General features: G+C 40.7%; 1 protein-coding gene across 1 annotated transcript in view; it reads right to left on the reverse strand.

Moving 5' to 3' along the window:
- The window catches only part of SULF2 (sulfatase 2), a 137,599-nt gene that overhangs the window by 53,996 nt on the left and 69,322 nt on the right, over positions 1-14,281 (reverse strand). Inside the window, exons 5-7 of the mRNA XM_054979690.1 lie at positions 13,974-14,143; positions 8,646-8,796; positions 6,188-6,363 (exon numbers count right to left, since the gene is read on the reverse strand). Of these exons, the coding sequence (XP_054835665.1) occupies positions 6,188-6,363; positions 8,646-8,796; positions 13,974-14,143 (497 nt within the window). The remainder of the gene's footprint in view (positions 1-6,187; positions 6,364-8,645; positions 8,797-13,973; positions 14,144-14,281) is intronic.

Raw genomic sequence — 14,281 nt, forward strand, 5'->3', positions numbered from 1 at the left:
TAAGATTTTCAAGGTGTACGCCTCTGAGACAAAGCTCCCTTTGTCTCAAGAAGGGAGTTTTGACTCTTGAAAGCTTATACTCTGAAAATCTGGTTGGTCTCTAAGGTGGCACAATACTCACTCGGCGGCTCTTTGACATGCTACCCGTGGCTTTATTGCTTCTCAATATGGCACCGGTCCATGTTTCAGGAATGTGGACAAGCCCCTTGCTCCAGTGGGGCTTGTTAGCCAGAACAAGTAAGCTGCAAGTCTCCTTGAGGTGCAGGCCTTGTGCCAGAGACTGAAGAAAATGTGACTCTTTGGTTGGCGATACCTGCGAGCGTGGCCTTCTGCAAGCTGTGTTCTGAGTACCACTGAACTAGACAATACATTAAAAGATGCCACTGCCCCTGAGAACACCAGCCGTAAGTGTGATTCCCCCCATGACCTTTTAGTAAAACTGACCCACCTCCAAACATCACAGAGTTCCTACTCCCCCCACCAGCCAATGATGTGGAACAGGAACAAAGAAACATACAATACTGCGATGCCAGGACATGCACTGTTTTGGGGGTGGATTACACAGATGGCCACGCAGATGTGTGTTCCGTTCTACCCAAAGTCTCTTATTTGCTTCACCAGTCACGAGAATAACTGTGGAGTAAGTACAAATTAAGGACTTTGTCATGGAATTTAATTGTGAATCCAGCTGTCAGAAAGAGAATGGTCTTTACCACTCTGAGAATAAAGTAAATTACTAACAACTTGGCGTTTATACAGCATTTTAGAGTCCAAAGTGTTTCGAATACTTGATCTTGTTCCACTCCAGAACAATCACTCTGCAAGGGTGGGGGGGGGGTCAGTAGTATTACTATCCCCATATTTCAGAATGGCTGATGCAGAAAGAGAATGCCTTTAAGACCACCTGGTGAGTCTATGATAAAATTCCAACCGGAGTCTTCCTGATTTTGAGACTTAGCTGGTATGCTATACCACTAATTAAGAAGCTTTACTAAAAACAAAAGAGGAAGTCGAGGAACTGTGCCTAAAGGAAAAAAAGACAAACACAGATCTTTGAGGGCAAGCACAAACTTGCCATAATTTACAGGAAGAAATTACAGTTCAAACTACAGTGCCATATGGTTTGTTTTCTGCTTTTGTACCTATTTACAGCTTAGAAACACAGCAAGGCAGCGGTATCCTAATTTGCAACAATGAATGAGGCCATTTGTGAATTACTGGATTTGAAAGCAAACAAACAATGACAAGAACTGAGGATGATACATTTGTTCATTTGCTTGACAAGTGCAGCTTAATTTTAATTACTAGTTAATGCGGTGTAGCGTATCTGGATAAAAGTAATGAACCTATGGTAATGAGGCCTCACTACAGCAATTGCTATTAAATCAGGGCTGATAAGTGGGGACAGTCAGCAATTAGTTTACGTGAAAAATAGAAGGGGCAGACGGCATTAGCAAAGTTGACATTGCAGCCAGTATCACCCTCTTCATGGAAAAAAGGGGCACAAAATCTGTATCCATTTCACATCTGATACATCACCTTCTGGAGTACAGGGGAGCGTGACTTAGCCAATTTCTTTAAAGGGATGACCTCTGATTTATTGGGTCCTTTCGGGCTGTGATTTATGTTAACTTAAATAGAAAAAAGGTTTCAACTCTCAGAAGGCACCAAAATGGGAGACTCCTGCAGGGCATAATTCGTTCTTGATTTAAAATGCTACCACATCTCAGGATCAAAAAGGAAGTATAGAGGAAACTGATTCTTCTCAAGGCTAAGCGTACAGCCAGATAGAAACTGCCTGTGCTTTTTGCTTGGCACTTGGTGCAATAAGAAGTGTAGAAATTAGATGAACTGGGCAATTACAGAAGCAGGTACTCTCGTTGCAGGTACACGAATCTGCACAGCCCATGCAGCACCTGAAGTTTCTTCCAACTATAATGTAGACAGGAAAGCAGGGAGGGGATAGGTTAATAAACAGAATATAGATAGAAAATAATTAACTATAAGGATTAAATATAAGGATTGATTAACCAACAATATTTTCTTTCTTTGGTAAGATTTGTAAAATGTACCAAACTGAATGTCTGAAGATACAGATGAGTCAAATTGATTGACTATGTGATGAGAGTTATACAGAATAACTACAAAAAGATAGAATGAGTAATATATAGAGAATAAGTCAAATTGTTTGATTTAAATGAATGTATGATTTATATGGTTCATGATATAGAAATATTTGAAATTGAAAAATGGGATAAATTGTTTATCTAAGATGGAAACAAAGATTTACAGTTTGGGTATACAATGTTAAAAATAGTTAAGGGTGTACTGCTTAGATTAATGGAGAATATATACTTGTTTTAGATAGAGGAATCTAATAGAAGTAAGGGAAAGGGGACAAAGGGTCGGAAAGCTGTTGGAAGTCAACAAAAGGGGGGGAAAGGGAGGGGGTTAGAAATGAAAAATCTGGGACAATTGAATGTAAATGTAAAAATAATGGATTCTAACCCAATTAAAATTTTTTTCAAAAAAAAAAAAAAGGAAAGCAGGGAGGGGTGAAATTGCAAACATATGTGGGCTTGCATGCACACTGCATACACATTTCCTTCCATTCCATTGTGTGGATGTATTCTTATGGTACCCCATGGCCCCTAGTATGTTTTATGCCAGTGGTTTTCAAACTGTATTCCAAGGAACCTCAGAAATCCTGTCAAACTTATCATGGGTACCTGAAGTGATGAATAAGAGTGGATATGCTATCATGTGTACACCTTCTCCTGAACTCTCTGTTCATGAGAAGAATCAATAAGACCCAATGGAGCTAAGTCAGTACCCACCCACCATAAACGAGCATGCACCTAAGAGTTGCCTGATAATCCTGTGCAACATGCACAGGTTCTTCAGCAAGTAAGTGGTAAAGAATGGCTCCCTTAAGATAGAAACCTACATATTTATAATGGGGGGAGGGGGGAGATGAAGACATAACTGTCCTGTTGTCTTGATAAAACGAGGTCCTAGAGATTTGGTTCCCGGCACATCATAACAACCTAATTAAGCCTCTGTGGACACCTCATCAAGCCTTCATTGCTACCCCTTCCCTTTGCACCTCTTGCTGCTAGTCCAAGCAGCCGTAACTGGCTGGGATCCTATGGCCGTTCCGCATGCCCTGGACAGCCTCTCCCGTGCAGCACATCTCTTTTACTGCTAACCTTGGGCCTGTGCAAGATCTATGTTTTTTCACTGAGCCATTGCATAAGCAGAAGTGCTAGTGGTAAAGGAAGTGCACTCCACTGCAGAGGCTGTCCAGCAGCCACGGAATGCAGTCATAGGATCCAAGCCACTGTCTCAGATATGGTTCTGTCTATTATTGCACACACGCCAATGCACAGCATCTTAAGAACGCAGGGTGATGCAGACTGGAGTGACCTATACATGCCTTCCTTCATTAATTGGGGGAATTATTGTTTGCAGATGAATGAGATAGGCAGGGCCAAATTAAAGAGTTTTTCCCTTTCTCGGTAAGCCAGAGAAAAGAAATTGCTGAATGAGCAGAAAGAGTACCCCCACAGGTATCTGATTCGTTTTCTCAATTCATGCAGGGAATCAATTATGCCAGAATCAGTATGGGAACCTGGACATAGGCATGGCAAAAATCCCTGGAATTCAATTGCCCCAGGCAGCTTTGTATTCTGCCGCTGTTAAGCTGTACTTACTACAGGTACATGAGATTATAGGTAATGAGGGGAATACTAGGCTAGAAGGGGATGCATTGCAGCTTTCCAAGAGGAGACAGAATGACACAGCTTAAAATACCCCCTATCTCCCCAGTACTCAGAGGTCACAGGGATCTGCAATTACAAATCACTTCTAATATATTATCACTTCAATATACTATTGCACTATCCTTTGTCACTTCTATTTGGGCATTTTGTATATTTTGTCACTTTAAATATACCACTACTTTAATTAATGGTAACATTTTTCATTTTGCTTTCCCCCTATCTGCAACGTTGCAATGCACTTACATCGAAAACTCAAGGAATATTTTATTTAAATGTTTTTTAAAAACTGCATCTTTGCAACATTCCTAATCTTGCTTGCTTGTATTACTTTCTGTAAACTAAAAGGAACAAGAAACTAAGGGTGGGAAAATGTGAGTGCTAATTATGTTAATATATGCATACTGGTATACATTAAAGTTTGCATACTGTGGCACTGTGTCCAAAATAATTGCTTCAGTGCAAATATTTGCTATTAAAATAATTACTTAGAAAGTATATTTACATAATTTCTTAGCTGATCAAAGCTACCATTTTAATTAACAGCTGCGCTCTGTATTCTTGTATGTCACTGACAAACTGCTTGTAACTATTTAGTCTCAAAGGATAAACCAAGGAGACCTTTTTGTGTCTTTATTTTGGAGGAGGAGGGTAAATAGAACATCAAGTAAATATTACACGGGTTTCTCTTAAGAGGCGAGAAGAGGGGTTTCACTGTATTAATTAATTAACATCAGACAATAGTTATGCACTAAGACAGTGAATATTATACAATGTTAATACTTTGAAATATCATGGCTCAGACTGTGAGTTGAAGGACTGGACATTTTATCACAATGACATACAGAGTTTTGGACAAGTCAGATTCCCGCCCCCCCCCCACACCAAATGCCTCCCATGTGCAAGGGGGTAGCTTGTAACTACATCATGTATGAAGGCTATCTAATACTTGGATGTTTAGAGACAACTGGGGGAAAGGAGGAATGAGATAGATACAGTTTAGCTTCTTTCCTTTCTCTCATCAGAACAGAGATTGCAATGTAACACTCTGAGCTCAATCACTGCTTCATATACAGAAGTAAAAATGTCAGTGGAAATTTGCTAATCATCCTCGACTAACATAGAGCTTGATAAGAGAGGGGTCCCCCCCTCCCCAGACTGGGCATTCTTTCACAAAAGAGTCTAGAAAACATGGTGTGGAATGTTCCTTAGATGTTCTCCCTCTCCCACTTTTTCTTGCTCCTTTTGTGCTTTTTTTTAAAAACCAGATATCCCCCTGAATTAATATTATCAAAACCAAAATTGGCAGAGAGAGAGAGAGAGAGAGAGAGGAGAAAAGGAACAGGACATGGAATTTGTATCCATTTTTAGTGCATGACGAATAGAGGCCAAACAATGCATTCAAGGCTTCACTGAGATGTAAATCACTCAAATTCCACACTATCCTAATACACCCTTAAAATTTCTAAGGAGCAAAGATGTGGTATTAATACAAGGCTGCTGGTTTGAGTGTCACCAGAATATAGCATAGTGATTAAGTAATTAAGCTACAATGCAGCACTTTGCTGGTTCAAATCTCACTACTGCCATGAACTCACCAGGTGGCATGGTTGCCAGGGCCCCAGGCGCTCACGTAGGTGGCTTGGGGCAGTCTGTGGAGTACTTACTTTCTTAGGGAGTGCAAAGCTCATGTGTGCTCCAACACTCTCCCCTCATGCCAGAAAATGACATCATTTTCCCGCGCAATAGAGGAGCTGCTAGACGTGCTGAAGCCAAGCTCAGTGGAAATCACCTGTTTGAAGGGGGCTTCTACTGCGCTTGGCTTCAGTGAACCCATTGGCTCCCGCGTTACACTGGAAAATGAGTGTGACAGAGGAGCTGCAGATGCACTGACACTGAGCTCGGCAGAAATCACTTTCAAATGTACAATTTCCACCGAACTCAGCTTCAGAATGCCCAGTGGCTCCTCCACTGCGTCAGTGGAGCATGGGAGCGGGTGCATGTGCTTCTTCCCCCCCCCCCGTGCCTTCCCCTCCCCACCGGCCAGGTGAGCAAGGCTGGGTTGCAGCAGGCGGGGGCAAGAGTTCCCCCAGCCAGTGTGTGGTGGCAAGCCTACCAGGAGGCCTTGGGATAATAACTCCTATTTTGTTCATCACTCTGGGTGGACACTAATCTGTACAAAAGAGCAGTATACAAATGAACTATTATTATTAAGAAAGACTGTGAAACAAAATAACTGTGAACCCGATGTGTTTTCGCTCGGCATACTGGTTCTGAATGACGTATTGGTGCATTTTAATATTTTTTTTTAAAAGAAAGACTGTAAACAGGACAAGGTAACAAAGAACACTTTACAAAGGCCGTGCAGAACCAAGAAGAAAGTTCTCTTGTAAACTCCATGAACTTACAAGGATCCTGCCTCCACATTAGGGCCACGAATATAAAAAGGAACTCTGATATCGAATTCGTAAGGCATGGATTTTCCTTTCACCAGCCCAAATTGCCCAATATGATAGCCATGGTCTGCAGTATATATTACATATGTATTATCCAGTTCACCAGTTTCGATCAAAGTATTATAGATCTGAAAACAAAAGAGAATGAACAAAAGCACAGTGTTCCATATTTTAAAAAAACAATGGTATAATGCATACCAACACACAAGAATAACGAAGAATAAAGCCATCTTAACAAGAGGGCAACAACAGGAAACTATTATTCCTACTGAGTCAGAAATTAAATTTGTTCAGACACATTTCTAAGCCTAAGAAAATTTCAGACCCTGTCCACTTATCAAAGTGCCTGAACTCGATTAGCTCTTTCATAAAGCTGACATTTCACCTTCTGTCTTTAGGTGTTTCTGTCTGATAGAAAACAGAAGGCAGCTTAAAAGAAAACAAGATGAACAGGGCTGAATCTAGACAACAGCTTCTTGCCCATCAGTCTGCGTGATTTAATTCTAAACCAAAAGAAGCCATAACACTGAAAAAGTGAAGGCAAATTTAACATACTTTGAAAGGTAGGAATGACCTGGAAGTGCTCTCACAGCATTCAGTCCAAACGTATCTTTCCTTTCCAGGACTGAACCCTGAGTCCTGCAAGTTTGAGTCTGGAGCCCACTACACACAGCACTGATTGGCTGACACGTCTCTTAAAATATAGTGCTCTCACAAAAGGGATCTTAATTTGGGTTACTTGAAAAGAAGCATGCACCTGTCCTTATCCCCCATGCAACATACCAAGGTTAAAAAATCTGAAGAGTCAGATGAATTTCATGCAGTCCCAAGCCTTGGAACTTAACGGTAACTAGCTAACAAAAGTCAATAGCTGACAGTTTTACAGAATTATGGCAGAAGCTTTGTTTTTCTCAGTTCACACACAGTGGATAAAGCATAGTTTCCCCCCCAATGCAGACAAGAATATGCTTATTTCCTTAAAAATCTGTCTCTGTCTTTGGAAACTAAAGTATGAAACATGAGACATTATGGTGACCCAGATACCTCCATGTTTGATTTTGAAAAGCAGGTCAAGACACAACTATTTCGGGAATGTGCTTATGACAGAGCATGAGGTTAAGTTTGACTAGCTGAATCGATTTTTAAAATTCATTGAGATGCCTTGTAATTACACTTTCAATTCCAGCTAGCTCACTTGGGGTTAAAAACAAATCAATCCATCTATTTAGGCAAGTTAAAACCCTGATGGCTCACCTCTCCATGTGCATTCAGTAGCACTTGAGAGAGATTATCTCTTTCATGAGCAAACCACCAATCAACAATAATGGCAATCGTCATAATCGCTAGCAGGCTGGTGCAGGGCCTTTATTAATCTTAACCTTGCCTTCTTAAAATGCTTAAATCACAAACAACGTATTTTTAAAAAAATATCTGGAGATTAGAAGCAATACATTGTTTCACCTTCATGTTAAGATGGACAGCTTGACAGGCTTAAAAACAAGCGCATCAATTTTCACCAAAGGATGAACGCTGCCTCAGTTCAGAGCCACAGCCAGCTAGTGCGGTGTGAAGTTCTTACTTCCTAATATTGCAGGCCACAAGATTTGGTTTCAAGCTGACTGTCAATCGATGGATATTAAACATAGTGGCTTTATACCAAATGGGGAGCTGTTCTTGAAATTCTCAGGCAGGGACTTCAACTCATAAAATCCCCCTCTTTTCAAACGGAGACGGCCAGGATCGACCCTTTAGCATGCAAAACATATGCTCGATTGCTGAGCAGCCATACCCTGCCTAGGAAAAAGAGACTTTGGGGTCTACTTTACCTACATCTGTGCAAATTTGTGAATGATGGGTTTCCTAGACAGAAAGCTCCAAAACAACTCCTAACCACCGGCACTGTTATCTCTTGGAAAACAAGTACTTTGAAAGACTTAATGACCGAGAACAACCTTGCCCCCCTCCTCCACCCTACCCCAAACTCCTGGTAGCATCTCCCTGTCCTAAACCACACAGTGCACCATGAGAACCATGGTGATAAAAATTAAGATTATCAGCATGGTTTAAGGTCTAATAAAAGGCTTCTACCACTGTATCATTATTTCTTGGTGGGCTCATCAAGGTAGCACCAAAATAACAAGCAACAGCTAATAAGTCTCTAAGGTCTAAATGTAGAAGTCAGAGCTTCTCTTTAAACATGATTTTGTCTGTGTGTATTGGTTCCACCACAGTTTCCATTTGGGGATATTTTTTAAAGATCTTTTAAAAATTCTAGCAGATGCTGCAACTCACGTGCCTGGAGCAGCAAAATTCTGAGATTATGCAATCCCTGTTTAGCTTGGCACATCTGAACTTGCGTCTTGGATAGAGTACAATAGCAAGTCTTGGAGAATGGGATGAGAAATCTTACCGCCTCCATAGAGTCATCCACAGACATGAGGGTCTGAAGGCGTTTCTGCTGCAGCATATTGGTGAATTCCATGTGAATAGGTTTCATGGGTCCAGTGTACCTCATGATCCAATGTTTGTCTGGGTTTGGAGCATAGTTGTAACTGGGCGTACTAGAGAGTAGAAGTAATGAATAATTGTCAATAAAACATACATATCACTTACACTCACCCCATTTTACCAATACTACAGATGGATCCAGAGATTCTACACATGCAATAAAGGTAAAGGTAGTCCCCTGTACAAGCACCGAGTCATTACTGACCCATGGGGGGATGTCGCATCACAACGTTTTCTTGGCAGACTTTTTATGGGGTGGTTTGCCATTGCCTTCCCCAGTCATGTACACTTTACCTCCAGGAAACTGGGTACTCAAGCAATACACAAACATAAAATGTGGGTCTGGATATAGAATTTAGCACCTTGAGAATCTCGTTTTCTAGGCTTCATGGCTATGAAGACAGACTTGAAAATGTGTGAGCCTGGCTTGATGAAATCTCAGAAACCAGAGAGGAACTAGCTTTCATGCCATCCATAGATTTTTTTTCCATTGCCACGATTTGCAGAAAACAATGGAATCCCATAGATCAAAGATATGCAGATTTGCTCTATTGGTATAATGAAGATTGCAGAGAAAGCAGCTTTGAAGGGGATGGGGCTGAGCATCTTTATCTTTAGTAGGACAGAAAATATGCCATTATCATTGTATATTAGTTGTTCTTGTGTATTAGTTGTTAGACTCCCACAACTTTTGGAAACTATGAACAGATGCCCGGAGGCATCTGCCAGCAGGTGAAGTCTTTATTTGGCATAATCCAAATAACTGTTATTGGCCTTCTTTCCCTGTTGGTGTTCTGCACTTGTATGTGTTTTATTGAATTAGTCTTATATTATTTTAAATGTTTTAAATAAACTTTTTAAAAAGTGTGCATTATGGGAAGAGAACTGTGATTCTCGAACGCTTATGCTACAGTAAAGTTGGTTAGTCTTAAAGGTGCTACTGGATTCTTCCCCATTATGGGTTGGAACCAATTATCCGTGAGCAGAAGGACTGAGGATCTTTTCTGTGTTTCCCTCCCCTCAGCAGTCCTTTTTGACTTCAAGAAAGCTGCTTTCCAGGATTCCACTTGAACAAACAGCCATGGAGATGGGGGAGGGGAGGGGTTGTGACAGAATCACTCCCTCTTCTGGTAGAAGAGGCAGGAAAGGCAACATTATCTTCCACACTGCAGACCTCTGACTTGTTTGGCTGTTAGTCCACACAGGTCCCACAACTCCAAGAATTAACTTTCTCTGGATCAGACAGATCTGCTGGTGGAGAGAGAAATGTATGGAAAATCCACAACAGTGCCTTCCAGACAGATTTCTGGATCCAACCCAAGAGTTTCTAGCCCTTGTGGTTTCTGAGGTAATCATACCAACACAATGGCAACAAGTTCCAAAGGTTTAGAAGCCAGACACTCAAATTCCATGGCTTGGATCCTGTGACTGCGTTCCACACACGTTTTGCTCTGACCACAGCACGGTTCTCTTCTCCTTTGGTGCAAGTGTCGATCTTGCACAAACAGAAGTACTAGCAGCAGAAGAGGTGAGATGCGCTGCAGCCGGAGCAAAGCACATGTGGAAAATGGTCGTAAGATCCCAGCTACTATGTTGTCAGTCATTCTTTATTTCAAGTACATGTGATGACTTTTTAAGTGGCTGGGTACAGGGTTTAGTTTTGTTTTTTTTGCATCTATGGTTAAATAACAGAAGTGTAATGTGTCCCATTACTGTGGACTGGCATCCAAGATAATACAAACATTGTTAATTAGCACAACTTAATATGTGAATTAGGTTAAGAACTCTGGCTCCTTATATATTTCTATCATGGATGTTTGGGGAACATGTGCATATCATATGCACATAACAGTTGTTTGTGTGACTCTCTGAATGTACATTCACTCCGATTTTGTACACTGAAAAATCCAGGTTTCAGATTGCAAATAGTGATGAAGGTGCATATAGGTATGAAAATACCGTTTTTCATCCACTCAAAGTCTGTAAAATGAACATGTACAGAGAGGAGGGTGGTATTGTGACAGCAGGCTAGTCCATGTACATTCATTGTACAGTCTGATCCAACTTTATGAAACCAGAACAGTATATACAAAGATTTCTCCTCATATAAATGGGAAGCCTGATAAAAACACATTCAGGCTTACAACGAACATTTGTAGGTCAGGACAAGAAATTGCCACCGTGGTATCACTCCTGTACATATACATTATGCATGCTTTAAACATGTGAAAAAGGCAAATGACACCATATGCATACGATCTATAACAAACACAATCTACCTGCATAAATGCTAAATGTGTGAGGAGGGGCTAGAGAAGTAGGCTAGGCAACTGTCCCTGGTGGAAATAAACTCTTTGTAATAGGTCTAATTTTCCATGGTAAACTTTACTTCACTGGTGGGGCAACATATTACACTTCCATGATTTATCTGAAAGCCAGGAATGTGGAAATTGCTCTGCTCAAACTAAAACCTATTGCAAATACGACGTATCATTCAGACTAAATGGGGGCATATTTCCATAGTGGGACATTAGCATCAGGAAGCTAACATCCTAAGTAGGAAGCAGAAGAATGACACGGCTGTTCCAATTTCATTCTGCACAGGCTGTAATGGCTCTTTAGGAATAACTATCCAACTCGGTGGAAAGGCTTTACTATTTAATAACTGTGGCAAATTTAAACCTGACTACTGAAGCATTTAGCCAGGAATATGAGTATTAAAAATTTTATTACCACTTTAATCTGTCAGCTGGCTGAACTAGTGTTTCAAAAGTTCAGAGGGATTTGAGTCTAGTTGCACCTTATCAGACCAACAAGATTTTCAGGGTGTAAGTTTTTGAGAGTCGGAGCTCCCTTCTTTAGACGTGAGTAGGAATGGAGATCCCAGAGCATTTATATCCCAGCCAAATCCTCAAATTCTTCTGCTCTATTGCAGACTGACATGGCTACCCACCTAAACTAAAACAAATTTCTACTCCTATAGCTTCACTTTAGGATGGACAGTGCTGTTCACCTTTCCTTCTGCTTTTACGGTTAGAGACACTAGCAAACTTCCACCCCACTCAATTATGTTGACAAGAAAGAGGAAAGATGGTTAACCTAAAATAGCAAATAAGAAAGCCTGGGACTCTAGCCCCACTGGATTGTGTGTGGGCTCTTTGGAACCTATGCTAGCGAGTTTCCTCAGACTTACAGTGCAATGAATGGGCTTAGAAACGTGTAACCATGGCCGTTTCCACACGGCTCCCCGCTGCTCGTAACAACCCAGAAGATCGCGCAAAAAACGCAGAAGATTGAGTTTTCTCCCACGAGATTCCGCGAGAAAACGCGATCTTCCGCATTTTTTGCGCAATCTTCCAGGTTGTTACGAGCAGCCGTGTGGAAGCGGCCTCTGTTTAGCTTTGCACTGCAGGCACCAAAGAGTATATGGATATGTGACATCCTTGCAGTTCACAGGCTAAGGCAGGCAAAAATACTGGAAGTCTGTCCATAACTGCTCAAGAAAGTAATGTCTTCTGCCTGTTGCACTTCAAGCTTTCCCTAATTTTCCAGAGCTTTGCATTGTTTAGAAATTAAGAAGTTGTAGGTACAAAAGAGAGCTCGACTGGCATTGTCCAACGTTCTGTCTGATTTGATGAATTTATTTGCTTCTGAAATAAACATTAACGTTAAAAAAGTGAAACACGCTAACCATAGTTTAACAAAACCATGGTTTTGTGTGATTTCTGAACTGAGCTAGTACGTTATGTTGATAGCTTCTTAGAAATGAAAAAATTCTAAAAGCAGTCTGAGAGGATTCTCCGTTTGGGAAGGAAAAAATTGCTTATTATTTTCTTTACATTGTTAATGTTCTCTCTGATTTCAGAACATTATTGTGGCTGGATAATGACATTGCTGCTTTGAACATGCTGATGGTTATGGAAACTGTTGCTATGTAATGCCCTGAATGCATAATATGCTTGGCAAATTCCTTTTCCAGTATGCTTTGTGATTTCTTGGCTCAGCTGAAATCTCCTGCTGCTTAATCCATTCGAAGTCCACGATCGTCTTTGATTACTACAAATGTAACCCTCTTATACTTAACATATTTGTCAGTCTTACGGCCAAATACACAAAGTACAACATTTATGGAAGCTGAACAAAAATAACCACTTCAAATTCATTCAGAAGAGGGAGGGAAAGTGAGATCCTGGTTTGTGCTACAAATCCTCATTGACCTTGGAAAAAAAGAGACAGTAAAATGTTTGCTGATACAACTATAGTAGCTCTTAGAAACTGTTCCCAATGATCATGCTTCAGGTCTGGTCAAAAAAACAAAGTTAAATACACAGTTTCTGTGAACAGCATGTGGGAAAAAATTAGCTTAATATTTAGATGTGAAATGGACCCGTTTGCATATTCTGGGCGCAGTCTTTTAAGTTACTGACTGCTCACAAATTATCCTTCAATGCAATTTAACTACACTTTTCTAACTGTTTTCAAAACATATATGCCCTTCCAAATCTTTAAATGAATGCTTTGGGGTGTGTAATGGCAGTTTCTGATAACACCCAAGGAAACAAAACATGAGATGTCATATCACTATGGTCCAAGTTTCCCCACCTGCCCTCAATAGCAGCCAATGGGGTTTAGTAGAAGCAAGGACACAAAATGAGATGTTAGGCTATACAATCCGCTTCCTTCCACTTTACCAAGTGAGAGGGGAAGACAAATTTTGTTGGTAGCAACGTAACCTTTGCCTCACCTAAGTCACTGATACAGAGCCAAAGTTGGCAGTAATTGCACATGAATTACTGGAATTTGAAAAACTGACTAGGTAAGCTTAAATGCATGAAAGCAGGGTCTAGATCTAGAACTGGAAAAGACATCAGATATGGCCTCTGTGGGAATTTGAACTGTGTTAGTTCCCTCAATCTGTTCTCATATCTAAATCCTGAACCAGTCACATCTATTTATCTGAGATCCATTATTCCTTTTCCACTACTTTTTACTTCCAGCCCTCAACAAATCCCCCCCCCTCCAAAACTGGGATAAATTTGCTTAATTGCAACTTGTTATTCAAACAGTGAAATCTGGGGCTGGTAAAAAATTGTAATAATACCAGACTATTCTGTTTTACCTGCTTTTGATACATGAATGCCAAGTAAGAACATTATTCAGAAATTATTTTCTGAGTAAATGTCTGCACCTGAAGAGGCAAAGAACTGGCTTGGGGTTTTTGATTCCTTACATGTGTTGAGAAGCATTGGGGAAGAGATGAGAGTATTGTGGGGCTGAATCTTCAGGGCCGTGAGGGGCTGCATGGCTGAGGACCATCAACACTGGCCTGTGAGGATACATCTTCTTTGAGATACGGAAGAAACTAATACTGTCGTTGGTGATCAAGTCCGTCAGGTAATCCTGAAGAGTGAAGAGCAGAAAGAGGAAGCTGAATGGTACATCAACAAGAGCCATCTACAATCCCAGTCTGGTTTTACTTTTTAAAGTGTGTACATGAACAGGACGTGTTTGTAATTAGAGATGGGCATGAACTAAAAT

Source organism: Eublepharis macularius, chromosome 5 (assembly GCF_028583425.1).
Source record: "Eublepharis macularius isolate TG4126 chromosome 5, MPM_Emac_v1.0, whole genome shotgun sequence".
NCBI classification, from domain to species: domain Eukaryota; kingdom Metazoa; phylum Chordata; class Lepidosauria; order Squamata; family Eublepharidae; genus Eublepharis; species Eublepharis macularius.